We start from the raw sequence: 20288 nt of genomic DNA, 5'->3' as shown, positions 1-20288 counted from the left end.
TTTAGTTGTAGATGGACACAATTCCTTATTTTATTTATTTATTTTTATGTGGTCCTAACGATCGAACCCAGTGCTTCACACATGTGAGGCAAGCATTCTACCACTGAGCCACAATCCCAGCCCCAGGACCAGAGTAATTTTGACTGAATAATCTAATTTGGTGATTTTCTAAATTCCAAAACAATGCTGATACATCAGAGCATTGCAGAAGTTAGGTGTACTATTTTGTCTACAGAACTGTACAGTCAGGATATTCATCAAGACACTAATATCAATGGTAACTAAATAGATGGACAAAGAACTACCAATCATGAAGGTAAGCTCTCAGTCCCAAACTTTCTGTTTCCTGTCTTCTAATACAACATACTTCTTTTACATTAGTTTTATTTTAGCTATAAATAAGCTACTACCCAAGAGTTTTCTCCCTTTTCAGGATTTACCAATATCAAAAAGGCAACTAAATGCCCAGGGTTGGAGGTCAAATTAAAATATACATCTATTAAGACAGCACAAGGGAGTTTTGAGTGTGATGGAATTGACTTGTAGATCAATGGTAGAAACATGACTCTACCCATTTCTTTTTTTTGGGGGGTGGGGGGGGGCGGTGGTGCTGGGGATTGAACCCAGGGCCTTATGCATGCAAGGCAAGCACTCTACCAACTGAGCTATATCCCCAGCCCCCCCCCCTTTTTTTTTTAATACTTTTGTAGTTGTTGATGGACCTTTATTTTTATTGTTTATATGCAGTGCTGAGAATAGAACCCAGTGTCTCACACATGGTAGAGGGCCTCTGGATTCAACCCCTAATTCAACAAAAGAAAAACTAATAATAATAAAAAGTAACAAATATATAATAAAGAAAGGAAAGATGAGGAGTGTCAAATGGACACTAGGAATCAACTTAAAAGAATTTCTAATGGCCCAGGACAGTGGTGCACATCTGTAATCTCAGTGGCTTAGGAGGCAGAGGCAGGAGGATTTCGAGTTCAAAGCCAGCCTCAGTGACTTAGCGAGGGCCTAAGCAACAACCGTGTCTCTAAAATATAAAAAGGAGCTTGGGATGGCTCAGTGGCTAAGCGCCCCTGGGTTCAATCCCTATACCAAAAAACAAACTTCCAATGGCCAAAACTACAACAATTTGAGTAATAATAATCACCACGACATACACACACACAAAACCTTGACAGTTTAGATTATAACCTAAATAAAATATAAATCCACACTGATACAAAAAAGATTGAATAAATAAGTAAATTAGGGGAAAAGGACAAATATTCCTCTCAGAAGAATTCTAAATAATAAATACAGAAAGAAGAAAACAAAATCAGCACTAGAACACTATTATAAGCAAGATCCAGTGATGAATGCTAACGTTAATGAGTAAATGTTTAGCCTCAAATTAACTCTCCCAAAATACATAATTATAAAGAGAAAAAAAAATGAAATCTTTAAAGGAGAAAAACCTGGCAGACACCACCATAACAAAAGCTAATTTCACCAATCAAACATATTATCTACTACTTGCTGACATAATGCATTGACAAGAATACATGAATTCTCTGGTATTCTTTCCAATAATCAGTAATATCAATTAAACAATAAGAAAAAAATCAGACAAACCCAAATTGCAAGCCAGTGTATGATGTGATCTGAATGTGCCCCACAAAGCATGTGTTAGAAACTTAATCCTCTATTAACACTATTAAGAGTTGGAACCTTGGGGCTGGGGTTATGGCTCAGTGGTAGAGCACTTGCTTGGCATGTATGAGGCCCTGGGTTCAATTCTCAGCACTGCATATAAATAAATAAAATAAAAGATCCATTTACAACTAAAAAAAAAAGCATTGGAACCTTTAAGAGGTTATAGGCCATGAGAGCTCTGTCCTCATGAATGTATTAATGCCATTATCACAGGAGAGGGTTCTTTATAAATAAAAGGACAAATTTGCCCCCCTCTTGCACACATTTGCTTACTCTCTGTCTCTTCTGCTATCTAATTGCCTTTCCATCATGAATGACACAGCAAGAAGACCCTCACAAGATGCTGACCCTTTAATCTAGGACTTCCCAGTCTCCACAACTGTGAGCCAATAAGTTTCTGATCATTATAAATCATCCAATTTGTGGTATTCTGTTATAGCAACAACAACAAAAAAAAAGACTGTCTCTAAATTATCTATCTGAAGACTACTCTTTACAACGTCAAAAATCATAGAAGACAATAAAGACAGAGGAGACTAAGGAGATGTACTGACACATAATAACCAAATGCAATGTAGTAGCCTATATTGGACCTTAGAACAGAAAAGGACATTAGGTTTTTTTTTTTTTTTTTTAAAGTGGGCTGGGGCTGTAGCTCAGTGGGAGAATGCTTGCCTAGCATATGTGAGGCAGTGGGTTCAATGCTCAGCAGCACCATATAAAAATAAATAAAGTAAAAAGTATTCTGTCCATCTACAACAACAAAAAAATTTTTTTAAAGGCAAAATTCAATTCAAATTATTTAAGTTTTGACGTTTATCTATAGTTTACCCAATAATAACGGACTAATATTAATTCCTTAGTTTTGAGGATTATATCATAGTTAAAATACAACACTAGAAAACTGGTTGCAGATTATAAGAGAACTAAGTACTATCTTTCAACTCCTCTGTAAATCTAAAAATATTTTAAAAGAAAGTGGAAAGAAAAAAGCAATAAAGACAAATTTTTAATTTTATACTTCTTTAAAATTACATTTTATGTGCCAGGTAATGTGCTAATAAGAGAATGCACAAATAAATACACAAATACAAAACTTCAACATAAATATCAACAACCACCAAACCTTTTTTCCTTTAGCTTTATCTTTAATTATTATATCCTCTGTTTTAATACTGATTTCTTCCTCTTCCTCTTCTTCATCTGGAAAATCAGGGGGACAACCATACAGCTCTATTTCTCTTTTCAACTTGTCAGCACATGCCTATAACCCAAAATTAGAGATGGTAAAGTTCAAAATTCAAGGAAATAATGAGTATCAATTGTTTCTATAGCCAATCAAAACTGACACTTTCTGAATATTTTGCAATATACATATGTAGATCATCACAAAAAACTCAAATAAGACAAATCACGTACTTCAAAATTCACTAATTTATAAATTATATTAGTTTTTTTGTTGATTGCCTCAGCAAGCATTTATTCAATACTCAGAATACTCAATGTAGTACATTATATGCTAGGCATGAGAAGAACAAATATATATAAAACATAATGTTACTTTAAATACTAATAACAGCATCATTTAAATGATTACTGTATTTAAAGATTACTGTATTTGTGGGGCTGGGGATAAGGTCAGTTGGTAGAGTCTGCTTCCCTCACATGCAAAAGGCCCTGGATTCAATCCCCAGCACCAAAAAAAAAGATAATTATATTTGTAGTGAGAGTTAAATTTCTATGGTTCATTATTTACCGTGATCAATTTGCTAGGTAGACAGGACAGGTACTAAATTAGAAAAAAGACACTGAGAAAGAAAGTGATTTAAGAAAGATTATAAAACTAGAAAGCTAAAAAACTAACATTTGAATCTGGGCTTTTTGCCCCAACTCTTACCAATTATATCATAATGAGTCCACTGGCAAACACAAAGATGAGGGCTAGGGTTGTGGCTCAGCAGTAGAGCACTCGCCTAGCACATGTGAGGCGCTGGGTTCAATCCTCAGAACCACGTAAAAATAAACAAACAAAATAAAGGTATAAAAAAATTAAAAAAAAAGAAAAAGATGAGGGCTAGAGCCATAAGTTCAGTGGCAGAGTGCTTGCCTACCATGCATGAGGCACTGGGTTTGATCCTCAGCACCACATAAAAATAATAAATAAATAAATAAAGGTGTTCTGTCCATCTACAACTACAAAAAAATATTAAAAAGAAAACAAAGATGATGCCTGACCAATATGATTCTACAACATGTTCATTCAGAAAAATGAGAAATTATATCCCATCTATGTATGATATATCAAAGTGCACAAATGCATTCTATTGTCATGTGTAAGTAATTAAAACAAAAAAATAAAAAAAAACACAAAGATGAAACTAAGCAGCATTACAGTTATGAGAAAAATATATTCATAGAATTGAAAATTTTAAAAACAGAGGAGGTGCCAGGCATGGTGGCACCTCCTCCATTTTTAACTGCTTATAATTCCAGCAATTTGGGAAGCTGAGGCAAGATTCCAAGTTCAAAGCCAGTCTCAGCAACTTAGCAAGGCCCTGTCTCAAAAAATAAAAAGGCTGGGGCATGTAGCTCAGTGGCAAACTGCCCCTGAATTCAATCCCTAGTACCAAATTAAAAAAAAAAAAAAGAGAGAGAGAGAGAGAAAGCACTTAAATGCAGAAGAGCTTCAGTTATCAAAAAGATAACATCAGAAAGTCACCATTTTGCAACCACCAATACAATAATTAATACAGACAAAAATCATCAAAAAATACTATATCCACTTGGTTACTGAGTAACAGGATATTCAGAGGTTCTCAAAGTATGGCCCCAAAGATTACTTTTTAATTATAAAGGGAAAATGTCACTTTTAGAAGGAAGAAATCTGTATAGTATTAACTTGTTTTTATTAAAATGAGAAAAACAAACAATTATATGCTTTTTGACAGATATGGGGGAAATTTACATTTCATCAATGTAAAATTCTTGCCAAAGTATTTAACCCAAATTTCATCTTGAAGAATCATTAAAAAAATTCATATTATGAGACTTCCACAAAATATGTAAATATATAAAATATACTAAAGAAAGCTAATACAACAGGTGACCCATAAAAGAAAAATAATCCACCAGGAAGGACTTCTTAGGACAGCTAAAAAAAACTTACCATAAATTAGGGGCTGGGATACAACACTTGCCTGGCATGTGTGAGGCCCTAGGTTCGATCCTCACCACCACATAAATAAATAAAATAAACATACTGTGTCCAACTACAACTAAAAAATAAATATTTAAAATAAATAAGTAAATAAAAGTTTCATTAAAAAAAAAGAGATGGACTTTTATTTATTTAAAAAAATTTAGGGCTAAGGTTGTAGCTCAGTAGTACAGCAATTGCCTAGCACTGTGAGGCACTAAGTTCGATTCTCAGCATCACATGTAAACAAATAAAGGTCCATTGACAACTAAAAAATTTTTTTTAAAAAGAGAAAGAAATTTGCCAGAGCTTAAAGATGATAATATTACATCTATGTCAAATTTCTTTGAGGGGATAATGTGACTGTAATGAGGTAGAAGAATGTCTATCTTCTCAGGAGATACATACATCTCCAACTTACTTCAAAAAGTTTACAGAAAAAGGGAAAGAACAAGTTGTGGGGATTCATGCCTATAATCTTAGCTACTCAGGAGGCTAAAGTTGGAGGATCACAACTTCAAGGCCAGCCTGGGCAACTTGGTGAGACCCTGTCTCAAAACAAAATATAAAAAAGAGTTGAGGATGTAGCTCAGTAGAAGAATGCCTGCCCCTGGGCTCAACCCACAGGACTGTTTAAAAATTTAAAAAAAAAAAAGATGGGGGGAGCACATGTGCACATGTGTTTATGTTGAAAGAGAACATGTTAACATGTGTGGCACATGTTAACACAAGTACAGGGTATGACTTGGTAACCACAGGTAAAGAATATAATATTGTTTACTGTATTATCCTTTCACCTTTTTTGTAGGTTTGACTTCTTCAAAATGAAAGACTGGAAAATAAAAAGAAATTCCTAATCTCATTATATTTAGGGGATTTTTTTTTTTCAACACTAATTTTCTGGTCCATTACTCATTGAGAATTATTTCTAGTGTCAGTTCATAACGAATGAAAACATTTATAAAAATGATCAAGCTAGCCCAAGTAGCAAACACCTATAATCCCATAGACTAAAGGCTAAAGCAGAAGGATTCCAAGTTCTTCAAGGCCAGCATCAACAACTTAGCAAGACTCTGTCTCAAAAAATATAAAGGACTGGGAATGTAGCTAGTGGTAGAGTTTGAAACTCCAATATTGCAATAAATAATCAAAATATGATACCAGTATTTAGTACTTTATGCTAACATTCTGTATATGTCCCAATGCACAAATCACAGTACATTCTGCTGATTAGAAATTACAATTTCAACATAGACATGAATATATAAGGTATTAAAAAACAGCAAAAAAAAATCACTTAGACTTCAGTGTATACCTTTTATTTAAGTACTCTTTCAAATGATACTGTGTATGTATACATATATTTATTGATCTTTGTAAGTTGCCAAGGCTGGCCTCAGAGTTGTGATACTCAGCCTCCAGAATCACTGGGATTTTAGGCATGCATCACTACTGGACGTGGCTTCAAATGTTTTTTTCAATTAATCTTCACTATAATAAACTCAACTCATTTCACAAAACATTTTAATATAGCAGTATTTGAAAATCCTATATCAAGCTCCTGAATTGGATATTAGTATTTGCTCTAAACTAAAAGAAGTAAAAAACAATCCTATAAGCAATCTTACCTTAATAGGCATCCCCGTACAGTGCAAACCAAAGGGAAACAGACAGCTTTTTCCTTTTAATCTCTGGTACCCTACTGCAAACTAGAGAAAGAAAATTAAATTTAAATTACTGTATACATGAGACACAAATACAAAATGCTAATTTTTCATGAAGAACATCAGTTTTATTCTTCTTATCTTTCTTTGGAACACCAGATTTTACAGTCATTCCAAAATTCTAATGCACTGTCGTTTTTGTTTTGTTACATGCATACATGCCTAGAACCTTGCACAAATACACACATATGAAAATTAAATATAAAAATTACATCAACTAAACATGAAAATTAAGGAATTCTAAGTTTTTTTAACAAGAAGCAATTTCTACATATGCCATTTTCTTCAAAATATTACTTATTAAGGATTCTATTCCATTATTTAAATGTAGAAGAAGCTTTACCTCACACTTGGATAAAGAAAACGTGTGCCCCAAATGCAGACGGCCATTCATATATGGATATGGGAAGGTTGCAAAGTATTTGCCCTTGCTGTAAAACAATCATGTAAAAAATAAAGTTCAGAAATGAAAATGCCAAGTTTCTTTTACAATGAGGGATGGGGTGCAGGAAACTTTTAATATAAATAATGTGTTAAATTTTAGTTATTTAAAAGTAAATTTATAAATCCAGAGATTAAAAGCTCTCTAAAACTGAAACTCGCTTTTGATTTTCAAAGAGCACATTTGTAGGTAACTACTAAGAAATAAACATCTTTGGCTAGGTACGGTGGCACACACCTGTAATCTCATTAACTCAAGAGTCTCTGAGGCAGAAGAATTACAAGCCTGAGGCCAACCTCAGGAATTTAGTGAGGCCCTAAGAAACTCAGAAAGATCCTGTCTCAAAACATAAAAAGGGCTGGGACTGTAGCTCAGTGGTAAAGGCTGCTGGATTTAATCCCTGGTACCAAAAAAGGAAAAAAAGATATAAACATCTTTAGCTGGGTGAAAAAGCAAAAAGCAAAAATAAATATCTTGTAGCAGATACCAGAGGTGTAACTTAAGCTAAAATACATTATTTAATTTAAAAAATTTAATACTCTTAGGAACTATCCGTATAAATTTAATGTTTTACTAATTAAATAAGATTGTATTCACTAGACATATATAAAGCAATTCAAAGTCCCCCCTTTTTTTTTAAAGAGAGAGAGAGAGAGAATTTTTTTAAATATTTATTTCTTAGTTTTTTCAGCGGACACAACATCTTTGTTTGTATGTGGTACTGAGGATCGAACCCGGGCCGCACGCATGCCAGGCAAGCGCGCTACCACTTGAGCCACATCCCCAGCCCCTCAAAGTCCCTTAAGTAAAATAAAACACCCTATAATATATATGTGATAGATTTATTTTAAAAAACACCTTTTTAATGCTATTTATTATGTGACATTATTTTTCCTCATGAATTACATCTAACATACATATGCTGTACAGCATATATATGCTATATTATATAAACTAAAAGGAACAGAAAGCTTATATATGCTATGCAGCATTTGTAAATGCACTATCCAAGTTTTAAACCCACTGATACTACTACCTGGGTGTTCCTCCCCACTTTTTTCTACCAGGGATAATCAATATCCTGAAATTTGTTTATATCATTCCCTTTCTTTTGAAGAGTTTACATGTCCATAAATAATATATCATTTAGCTTTACTCTCTTGTGGATTTTATATAAAACATGGTATATTTTATAGAGACTTCTACTATTGGATTTTTTTCACTCAACATTTTATTACTTAGTTTTCTCAGCACTAATACATACACCCACAGGTCATTCTCTTTTGTTGAACAAATCGGCTTTTTCATTTCATTTTTCTTTGATGGGTGGGTACTGGGGATTGAACTCAGGGGCTTTCAATCACTGAGCCACATCCTCAGCCCTATTTTGTATTGCATTTAGAGACAGGGTCTCACTAAGTTGCTTTAGAGCCTTAATGTTGCTGAGGCTGGCTTTGAACTTGCAATCTTCCTGTCTCAGCTTCCTGAGCTTCTGGGATTACAGGCATGTGTCACCATGCCCAGCTTCAGTTCACTTTTGATTACTTTCAGAGGGCTTTATTTTTTTGGTGGGGGGTAGGGCGCGTGGGGAGAGTGCTGAGGATTGAACCCAGGGCCTTGTGCATGCAAGGCAAGCACTCTACCAACTGAGCTACATCCCCAGCACCAACTTTTGATAACTTTCAATACCTTAAAGTTGACCAAATTCTAAAACCAAAATACAGTTTATTTATAGTAATATAGTATAATATAGTAATATTATACTTTAAAGTATAACATCAGAAATTGTATTTTGGTATTTTTTTCTCTTAAAAAAAATACAATATATATTCTATTAAAGTTAGTTACGTAGCAAGGAATATACACTTTAGAATTAGAAAATTCTAAAACAAGCCCAGACCCCATGAATTCCTAGCTATGCAATCCTGAGCTGGTGACTTAGTCTCTGTTCCTTCATCTGCAAAATAAAAATTTTTTTTTTTTTTTTTAAAAAGGAGGCTAGGGTTGTGGCCCAGTGGTAGAGCACTTGCCTGGCATGTGTGAGGCCCTGGGTTTAAATCTCAGCACTGCATATAAATAAATAAACTAAAGGTCCATCAACAACTAAAAATATTTTAATTATTTACTGGACTGGGGTTGTGGCTCAGTGATAGAGTGCTTGCCTAGCAAGTGTGAAGCATTAGGTTTGATTCTCACAGCACCACATAGAAAAATAAAGTTATTATGTACACATACAACTAAAATTATTTTTTTTAATTATTTACCTTAAAGAGTTAGAATAAGATTAAATAAGAATATACATGTAAAAACCAGAGTGTTTCCTAGCAAGTAAATCTTCAATGTTAGCTACTATCATTGTTATAGTTATTGCTGTTTCTCTTCAATTTGAAGAAGAATATATTTACATATTTCAACATATTTGAAGTTGGAATTCATCTTATAATTGATGCATAGGTTTATTATGGCAATGTTCCAAGGGACATTATGTTTTTGTTTTTACCCAATATTGTATCACTATCTAACATCTTAAAATCATCTTAGCATCAAGACAATTAAAAAATTATGAAATAAGATCCTCAAATACAGAAACCCTTCAAACATTTATTTTGTGTCTTTGGAGATAATTATCACTATGAGTCTCTCAGAATAACTTCACTTTATAAGTAAAGATAAAACTCCTCCCTTATCTGAATATGAAAAATAGAAGTTTAGAGGGGGGAGATATAACTCAGTGGTAGAATGTTTGCTTGCCTAGGATGTGAGAGGAGCCTGAGTTAGATCCCCATTACCACCAAAAAAATAAAAAATAAACACACACACACACACAGAGTTATGTAGAAAAATCTCTAAGAATTCCACAGAAGATTTTAATTTGAAGGCAGAAAGTGGAAGTCATGTCCTTTAGCCCATTTCAGACATTACACACAGTTTCTTATCTTTTCCACATCTGCACATTGATGTACAGAACTTCACAAATGATACTTACTTGGTCTGCTTTTCTAAATCAGATGCATTGATCTCAAATACTTTCTCAGAATCCCATTTCTGTTGGATTTCTTTCTCAATCTTCTTCAAAAAGTCTACTTTGGCTGTTCCTTTTCTTTCCTATTAAACACAAAAGAAATAGAATAATCCACTATATACTTCAGCAGGATTGCTTTAAAAAGGAAAAAAAAGGGGGGGGCGGGGGAGGAGATTCGATTCACACAGAACTGAGTTGCTCACTCATAGATCCATTTTTCCCATGGTTATCTTGAAATGTAAATGAACAAGACTAAAAATTAGAGTTACTGATCTCTGAGAAATTGAGAGTAGCCAGGCACACTGGCTCACACCTGTAATCCCACTCACTCGAAAGGATGAGGCAGGAGAATGGCAAGTTCATGGCTAGCCTTGGCAACTTAATACGTCCCTAACTCAAAATAAAGAGTAAACAGGACTAGGAATAAATTCAGTGGTAGAACACCTCTGAGTTTAGTACCAGTAACACCAAAAAAAAAAAAAAGAAAAATGATGATGATAAAGAAGAAAAGAGAAATTGAGAGTAAAATAGCAGGTGCCAAAGGCCAAGAAGAGTAGGTTGAAGGAAGAATAAGGAGAGGTCAATCAATGGGTACTAAGTTACAATTAGATAAGAGTAAGTAGTTTCAGTGTTTATTGCACAATAAAGTGACTATAGATAGCAACTGTGTACTGTATATCTCAAAAACCTAAAAAAAGACAATTTTTAATGTTTTTGCCACAAAATAGTGTTGTTTGAGGAGATAGATATGTTTAACCTGATTGCAATGCACAAGTGTACTGAAACACCACATAGTACCCCATTATTATGTGTTACATATCAGTTAAAACAAATTCAAACTTTTAAAAAACAGGTCAGAGAATTGGATCATGGGACTACTCAGATTGTGCATGGCATCTCAAAAAAACTTTTTTTGACCTAAGCTGTGTCCTCTACCCTCAGAATACATAAAATAAAGTTTTACTCATGCAGAAAAAAAATAAATAAATTAGGGTTATCATGATCTGTCCAATTCAAATCTTTAAAAGAATAAAAAATTACTTACATATGTAAAAACCTTTTGAAATATTTTTTAAATTGGATACTACAATGTAACACTGTCACCAAATGTTCCTATTTATTTAGTTAATATATATAAATACTTAACAAAGTATAGGATAGAGTCCTGTCTGCTTGCCAAGCTACAATTATGCCCACCAAAGGAGCTGGGTCCCAATGGGTACAGGCTGAGGAAGGATTAGTCATCTATATTTTTTTAGGGAAGCACTAATGAAGAACTTCTCTCTAAAATGCGTAATAGACTGCCAATCTTAAACAGAAAATAATAAGTCTCTTATTAGTGTACTGGACCTACCAGGCAACATCCCATCATCCCTTAAACCACTATTGGATGAAAATAAAAGAACACAGAAAATCATTCCACCTTGGGGAAAAAAGGTTAAGAACTTAATTTGTAGTTTATTTTTCTCTATGAAAATGAATTAGCTGCTAACAGCAAGTAGAACACAGACAATGACAATGGACCAGACACAAATCTAATTCTGTTTTGAAAAATTCGTATTAGTTTCTACGGTTTTATTGTCTAGTATAAATTTGACCCAAAATTATATTTTCTTCTACTTTTTTTTTTTTTGGATTCTGGGGATTGAACCCAGCCAGGGATACTCTTCTACTGAGCTACATCCCTAGACCTTCTTATTTTTTATTTTGAGATAGTATCTAAATTGCCAAAGCTGGCCCCAAACTTGAGATCCTCTGGCCTCGAACTTCCAAGTCACTGGGATTACAGGCATATGCCACCATACCTGGCTTTCTTATGCTTCTTACATACTACCATTTCCAGATTCTGCAGCATTTCCAAATGAGAAAATACCTGGCTTCTACTTACACTTTTACAAATTACAAGATGGCTGCCATCACCAAGTTAACCAACATCTGGATCTCAGTCTCCTTTAAATCATGTCTTTCCTCTGCCCTGGCACACAGCAATTTAATAAATGCTTCCTATGCATCAAAGCCAGCCTCAACAACTTAGAAAGACCCTGTCTCAAAATTAAAAATTAAAAAAGGCTGGGGATGTGGCTCAGTGGTTAAGTCCCCAGAGTTCAATCCCTAGCATCAAAAAAAAAACCTTCCTATCACATCACAGATATACTGCATTCTTAGACAGCTATTTTAAATGATTACACAAATATGAAGTATTATACAGAGAAATTCTGTGCAATCAAAAACACCTAAAATAACTGTCTTAAATCTTCTTTATATCTTTTATAATAAAAATAACTAATATTTTTACATGTTATTTAAAAATAATGGGAACGCATGCTGAGAAATGCATTCTTAGGCAATTTCATTATTGTGCAAACTTTGTGGAGTATACTTACACAAAATAAGATAACTATGACATCACTAGTTATATAATCTTATGGGACCACCACCTACATGCAGTCTGTCATTAACTGAAACATCATTATGTTGCACAAGATTGTAGTATTAAAATTAAGAAAGATTCTACTATAAATTTATCAACTGTTTTTACCTTTTTTCATTTTATTTATTTAAATCTAAGAATGATTTACTATGTTTTATTTTTAAGCATGTGTAAGATCAAAGACAAGTATAAGCAACAGAAAAAATATCAGCTTACAAGGAGTTGAAATGATGGATTTAAAATTAAAAGCCTTGCCTTAAAAGCAGAGAGGAAATATAAAAGCATTCCATAATTTGAAAAAGTCATGAGTATAACAAAAACCAAAGGAAAATAAAAGTAACAAGTAAATTAATGTTTCTTTAAATCCTGATCACATCATAACTGCTATGTATAGAAATCAAAACTCAAATTTGATCAAGTCAATTCCTCTCTAGAGGCGCTCTCTATTGCTCTTAAGATAAAGTCCATACTTTTAAACCTTGTGTTCAAGGCCCTTCTTGTCTCATCTCTGACAAGCCTCTTTCCCCCTCCCACCTCTCACCCACTCTGGGCCTATTAGACCATCTGCATTTCCCCAAAGTTGTCATGCTCCCTCTCACCTCTGGGCCCTTGTTTAAGCTATTCATGCTGCTTGGATCTATTTGTTTCGCTATCTCATCCTTCAGGTCTCAGCTACTACCTGCCTCAATTCCCCAAAAGTTCACAAAATCTCTTTTTATTTTAATTTTTTTATAGTTGTAGATGGACAGCATGCCTTTATTTCTTTATGTGGTGCTGAGGATCAAATTCAGTGCCTCATACTTGCTAGGCAAGTACACTGCCACTGAGCTACAGCCCCAGCCCAGGAAATCCCTCTTAATATGTTCCTACCTATCAATATGTCCCCTATGCTAGCACTAATCACATAGTGGTCCTAATGTTTCCCCCATCAGACTATAAGTTTCTTCATGGTAAGAATTCTGTCTTGGGGCTGGGGATGTGGCTCAAGTGGTAGCGTGCTCGCCTGGCATGCAAGCGGCCCGGGTTCGATCCTCACCACCACATACAAAAACAAAGATGTTGTGTCCGCCGAAAACTAAAAAATAAATATTAAAAATTCTCTCTTAAAAAAAAAAAAAAAAAAAAAGAAAGGTAATCAGGAGAGCCTGATTTATTTAAAGGCTGACAATACAGAACATGGAAACATTAAAAAAAAAAAAAAAGAAGAAGAATTCTGTCTTGCTTCTCAGTATATCCTCAATGTTCACGTTATAGTAGGCCCTTGGTAAATATTTGAATTAAAAAAGTGAATTCCAATTTTTTTATATTGTGGCCATAAAGAAATAACATGGACTAGGTACTGGGTTACACATTTGAATCAAGGTACTAAGAAATATAGACTAAGTATGGTTACATAAGGATTTCCTTTTCCCAGAAAGAGTTAAGCCCCAGCACCTGTTCACTCCTTTCCACTGCTGCTACCAGTCACCTTTTCATTTAGATCCTGATTTACACTGCAAAACAACATTGGCAGGCGGAAGCTACTAGGGATTAACGCCAAGGCCTTGTTCATGACAGGCCAGTACTCTACCAGAGCCACATTCCCAGCCCACCAAAAAACTTAATAGTCTCTCTAGTCTCAGATATACAAAACCCTGTTTTCAATCCTAATATACAAGGGCTACCTTATTAAAATACACTATGGCAGTGACAACAGGTTGCCTGTGCAACATCCATTCCTCCCCTTCATCCTTAGTAACAGAAACCCAGGTGCTGGGATTTTGGCTCAGCAGTAGAGCACTCGTCTAGCACATGCGAGGCCCTGGGTTCAATCCTCAGCACCACATAAAAATAAATAAACAAAATAAAGATATTGTGGCCAACTACTTCTAAAAAATAAATATTAAAAAAAAAAGAAACCCAGTCTTACTTAGGGTACAGTAAAAGCAATTTAAATACATTTTTCTAGGTTTCCAGGCAAATTCAGTTAGATTACAGATATGTGACTGGGTTCTGGCAAAAGAGTTTGGGGTAGAAGAAAGTAAGTCACTTTCTTCTACCCCAGCCCATATAAAAGTAGTGGCACACCTGGCACGGGGGTCACACCTGTAACCCCAGCAGCTCAAGAGGCTAAGATAGGGGATTGTGAATTCAAAGCCAGCCTCAGCTAAAGCAAGGCACTAAGCAACTCAGTGAGACTCTGTCTTTAAATAAAATACAAAATAGGGCTGGGGATGTGGCTTAGTGGTTGAGTGGTCCTGAGTTCAATCCCTGGTATCCAAAAAAAATTAAGTGGTGCATGCCCATAATTCTAGCAATTTGGGAGGCTGAGGCAGGATTCCAAGTTCGACAACAGCCTCAGCAACTCAGTGAGACCCTGCCTCAAAATAAAATATATAAAGAGTTGGGGCGAGGCTCAGTAGTTAAGTGCCCCTGGGTTCAATCTCCAGTACCAAAAAAAAAAAAAAAAATCCTGTACAATTCTTAACAGACCACTTATTTAGGGACTCATGAAAATGTTTTAGTTTCTTATAAAATCATGAGAAAACATGAACTTTGAAGTCAAACAAAAAATTTTAATATATAATATGAATGTGTCTTCATGACAATATAGTTGTTAAAATACAGTTTTTAATATTTTTAAAGAGGAAGAAACCTACAAAGAAAATAAATTCCTAGGGCCTCATGAAGTATAGGGGTATCTCATACCCTAGGAGTCCTGAGTCAAATGAATTCCCACCATATCTTAACTAAATTTCTCCTTAAGCAACTTTAGTTGACTCCTCTACAAGTAACCAAATAACACCTAAAACATTTTCACCTGATTGAACTGTAAACCGGCAGGAAGGAACTTTTAGATCATTATAGTCAACTCGGCACCAAGAATAATGATACTGACTCGTAAGTTACATGAAAACATTTTTTGCTTAAAAATGACCACATCACCCACTTAAAGTATGAAAGCAATAGTCTTCCAAACATTTAGAACTCTTTTCCTTGTATTGAGCATGCTAAACTCATTAAAGTTCTCTGGGTTTTCTACTTCTCATAACTTGTCTCAAGTACCTCAAAGGTCAATCATAATGAAACCTGATATTGGCCTCAGCACCAAATTGCTATATAACCCTGAGCATGTCACTTAATCAATGTGAGCTTCAATTTCTTCATTGATAATAAAATGTTAATGCTGGGCGTGGTGGCCCATGCCTGTAATCCCAGTTACTCAGAAGGTTAAGGCAAGAGGATCACAAGTTTGAACCAGCCTAAGCAACTTATAGAGGACCTAAGCAATTCAGAGAGACCCTGTCTCAAAATAAAAAGTAAAAAAAGGACTGTGGGTATAGCACAACGTTAAAGCACCCCTGGGTTCAATCCCCTATAGGAAAAAATAAATAAATAAAATAAAAATTTTAAAAATAAAACATTATTTAACTAGATCAGAGTTCCTAAAACTTTGGCACTAATGTTGTGCCAGATAACTGTTTTCCAGAGCTGTCCAGTGCACTGAAAGATGTTTAAAAACAGCCCTGGCTTCTACCCACTAGAAACTAGTAGCACACCCTGAGCTGGGACTACCGATAGTGTCTTTAAACAATAGCAAATGTTCTCTGCAGGGCAGAATCACCCCCGTATGAAATAAATGAAATAAACAAATCTTTTCATTAATTCATGGCATTCTGCAGTTAAGACACGTTTATTAATATTTAACTTAATTGATTTATTTAAAAGTCTAAGAAGTAGGTTGAGAAGCAATTATTCTTTCAAAGACAACAAATCTGAAGTTCAAAGATCAAGGCAGTAAATGAGGAATCTGGACAAATAGCTTTATTTTCTCATTCCTATTTCTGCTTCCTTTTCTAATTCTGCATGCATCCTGGTTCCACCACTTACCAGCTGTAGAGCTCAAAACAGGTTCTACCCAGGTCACCTGTCGAACTGTTCAGTGCTCTCTCTCTCTATAGTCTAGTTCCTACACACTAGAAACTTTTGTAAACTGCAAATTGGTATTCTATGAATATAAATACTGCTTTTTACTTAAGGATATTTCACATTGTAGAACAAATCCCCTGATCCCGAATGAAGAAAATAAACCCTATCTTACACCCTCCTTTCTTAAGGTTTTTGGTTCCTGGGTCATTGTCACCCTCTATAACACTACTTATCTCATAATTTCGATGATTTCAATAGCCACATAATCATTTCAAAAGATTTCAATATAACACACAGAAGATCTTTCATGAATTCCAACTGCAAAAATTCTTCAACTCTATTGGGATTTTGACCCCTTTCTCATTAATCATTAGTTTGCCACCCCATCTTGTCCAACATCTTCACTTTCCTCCCTTATACATCTACACAATCACTCCTGGTTTTACCTAACAAAAGCCCAACTCTCCTATCCACCTTCTCTGCTCCTTCACCTGGGCAGCTGAAAGTGGCAGAAGGAAATCACTAAACGAAAATGAATGATCTTAATTTAAATTAATTAAGTTCAAATGATTCCATGCAGTGCTACTAATTTCTGGAAGCCAGTCTGTCACTCCTTCTTATTCTAGGTCAGTTATTCTCAAACTTTAATTATGCATATTGTTTGGGGGGAGGGGCAGTGCTGGGGTTGTGGCTCAGTGGCAGAGCGTTCAATCCTGGGTTCAATCCTCCCCACCACATAAAAGCAAATTTTTTTTAAAAAAAAGTATTTTTCATCTACAACTAAAAAAATTTTTTTTTCATTAAAAAATAAATGCATATTGTTCAATACAATAATGACTAACTACACCTGGATATTTTTCTTTTTTCTAGTACCAAGGATTGAAACCAGAGACACTTAACCACTTTGTTTATTTTTTATTTTGAGACAGGATTTCACTAAGTTGCTTAGGGTCTTCCTAAATTGCTGAGACTAGCTTCAAATGTGTAATCCTTTTACCTCAGCCCCTCAAATTGCTGGGATTACAGGTAACAGGCATGGGCCACCATACTTGGCTTCATTCTCTTTTCTACTGGCTAATTCCTTTTCCTTTTTTTTTTTTTTTTTTCTTTTTTGGTACCAGGGGCACTTTACCACTGAGACATATCCCCCACCCCTTTTATGTTTGAGACAGGGTCTAATAACTAAGTTGCTGAGGCTGGCCTTGCATTTCTCCTGCCTAAGCCTCCAAAATCCCTAAGGTATACCTTGGTAACTTCATCTAGTCCTATGGCTTGCTTTGTTTTTATTATTGGAGATTAAATTTAGGGGCACTTTATTACTGGACTATACCCTCAGTCCTTTTTTATTTTTTTTAATTTGAGACAGGGTCTCACTACATTGCTGAAACTGACCTCAAATTTGTAATCCTCCTGCCTCAACCTCTGGAGTAGCTGGGATTATAGGCATGCTCCACTGTGCCCTGCTCAGTCCCATGGCTTTAAATATAAGCAATATTGCCAGGTGTGGTGGCCTGCAACTCTGGAGGCTGACAGGATTGCAAGTTCAAGGCCAGCCTCAGCAAATTAAGTGAGCCCTCAGCAACTTACTGAAACCCTGTCTCAAAATTAAAAAAGGGGCTGAAGATGTAGCTCAGTGGTAAAGTAACCTGGGTACAAACACTGGTACCAGTAAATAAAGAAAATAGACCCCCATCTTTCCTCTGATCTTCAAATTCACAGGTCTAATACCTACTCAAATCCATCTCAAATACCTAAAAGCAACCTGAACTTTACAGTTCTGAAAAAAAGAATCTCCAATCCCACACACACCCCAACCAAACCCTGCTTTTCCCACAACTCTCTAAATCTTCAACATTGAATCCATCAGCAAATCTTATTGGCTCTACCTTCAGAATATATCTAGAATTCAATCATTTCTTCTTTCTTACTTCTATCCTGGCCCAAGTACCCATCCTCTCTCAACTGATTACTCAGAACTCTTATTACTGATCTCTTTGGTTTTACCTCTAACTACCTTTTCCCCTCAACCCAGTAATCAATGATAATCTCTGTTTTGTTTTGTAATATTGGAAATTGAACCAGGGAATGAATACAATGTCTCCCCCTGGATCACTGTCCTTTAGCCATAAAACCCTCACTATTGTTTCTGCCTGGAAAGCTCTTTTTCAGTTGCAAGGCTTGCTCATTTATCTCTTTCCTGATGCGTCCTTAGTAAAGCTTTGCTTGACCAGCCTTTTTAAATTGCTTGGCAAACGGCGCAGGCACACGTCTATGATCCCAGCTGCTTAGAAGGCTGAGAAAGGAGGATAGCAAATACGAAGCCAGCCTCGGCAATTTAGCGATGCCATAAGCAACTTTGAGAACCCGCGTTTCAAAATAAAAATTAGGGACTGGATTTGTTAGTCGGCGGTAAAGCGCTCGCCTAGCACGGGTGAGGCGCTGGGTTCAATCCTCAGCACCACATAAAAATAAATAAATAAAAATAAAGGTATTGTGTCCACCTACAACTTAAAAAATAACTTTAAAAGAAAATAAAATTAAAAAGGGCTGGGAATGTAGTTCAGTGGTATTCAGTGGCAAAAACGCCCCCTGGGCTAAATCGCCTGAACAAAAACTAAATTAAAAAATACAATTGCAACTGTATTCTCACGCCATTGCCCCTAGCCCTACTTTCTGCTCTATTTTTCTCCATACCGCTTATCCGCACCCGATATACTATTTTTCTAAATAATTTAGTATGTCGCCAACACACGCTCGTAAAACCTCCTGAAAACAAAGATTTTTGTCTGACAGAGAGGCGCTCAATTTTTTGCTGTAAGGCGAGTCAACCTTACATACTTCTCTCTCTCCACCACTCTCTTTAAAGCTCCAGTGATGTAGGGGTGCGATGGCTTACGCCTGTAATCCCAGGGACTTGGGAGGCAGAGGCAGGGGGACTGCAAATTGGAAGCCAGTCTCATTAACTTAGCGAGACTCTGCCTCAAAATAAAAATTTAAAAAAGGGGATGCTGGGGACGTAGCTCAGTGGTAAAGATCCCCAGGAACAAACAACAAAAAATCCAGTGATGTTTCACATATGACACTCAAATAGTCTGTAAAGCTAGACATTCAGTTCCTGGTTCATCAGCTCGCAAGAAAAGGCAATCAATCCTGCAGAACACCCGCGCCTTAAGCGTAGAGAGAAAAGCCTTTTAGGAAAATATTTTTCCCCTCGAGTCGACGAGGACAGCACATGGAGAGTCCCCAGCCACGGAACAACACGGTTCCAGCGCCCGACCCAGAGGGTTCTTCCCGCCCAAACTCACAGCCATGGCGCCGCCCAGCCGACTCTGGAAATCCACGACAGTGACCCCGGTGATCCCCTCAAAGGAGTGGTTACAACCTTTCCCCTCCCTCTCAGAAAAGCCAGGCTATCCACGACACTAAAGCACACACTTAACACCTGCTGAGGCAATCGCCCCGTTCACCAGTAACTAACTACAGCCGGGTGCATCTCACGGCCCGCCGGGAAGTGTAGTTTCCAAGCGAGGAAAGCCGACGTCCCATAGACACCTGCTGACTACAGTTCCCAAAACACAGCGGACTACCGGAAGTCAGCCGTGAATGGATCCACTCAGAGGTGACACCGGAAGTTACGTTTGCTCACGTAAACTACAAAACCCATGATGCAGTTCGGGATCGCTGGATGCCGCGAGCCGACGCTGGAGAGGTGGAGTTAGGGACTTCAACCTTTTCACCCTGTCGAGCTGGGTGTCTGTCAGGATGCCAGAATGCGAAGTTAATTACTGTTCATTGACTGAGGTGCTAATTATGACTTACCACTATGCATAGATATTAGTTACTGTCTGTGGCATTCAACAGCT

At 36.1% G+C, this 20288-nt stretch overlaps 1 protein-coding gene across 1 annotated transcript in view; it reads right to left on the bottom strand.

The window, feature by feature from the left end:
• Positions 1-19906, bottom strand: part of Lars1 (leucyl-tRNA synthetase 1) — a 68395-nt gene extending 48489 nt beyond the window's left edge. Inside the window, exons 1-5 of the mRNA XM_027927739.2 lie at positions 19731-19906; positions 10050-10168; positions 6965-7052; positions 6526-6606; positions 2828-2965 (exon numbers count right to left, since the gene is read on the bottom strand). Coding sequence (XP_027783540.1) covers positions 2828-2965; positions 6526-6606; positions 6965-7052; positions 10050-10168; positions 19731-19736 — 432 coding nt within the window. The 5' untranslated portion in view covers positions 19737-19906. The remainder of the gene's footprint in view (positions 1-2827; positions 2966-6525; positions 6607-6964; positions 7053-10049; positions 10169-19730) is intronic.
• Positions 19907-20288: the final 382 nt, after the last annotated feature.

This window comes from Marmota flaviventris, chromosome 5 (genome assembly GCF_047511675.1).
Source record: "Marmota flaviventris isolate mMarFla1 chromosome 5, mMarFla1.hap1, whole genome shotgun sequence".
NCBI lineage: Eukaryota > Metazoa > Chordata > Mammalia > Rodentia > Sciuridae > Marmota > Marmota flaviventris.
Note: the sequence above shows the minus strand (reverse complement) of the source record. Positions and strands in the feature narration are given on the sequence as shown.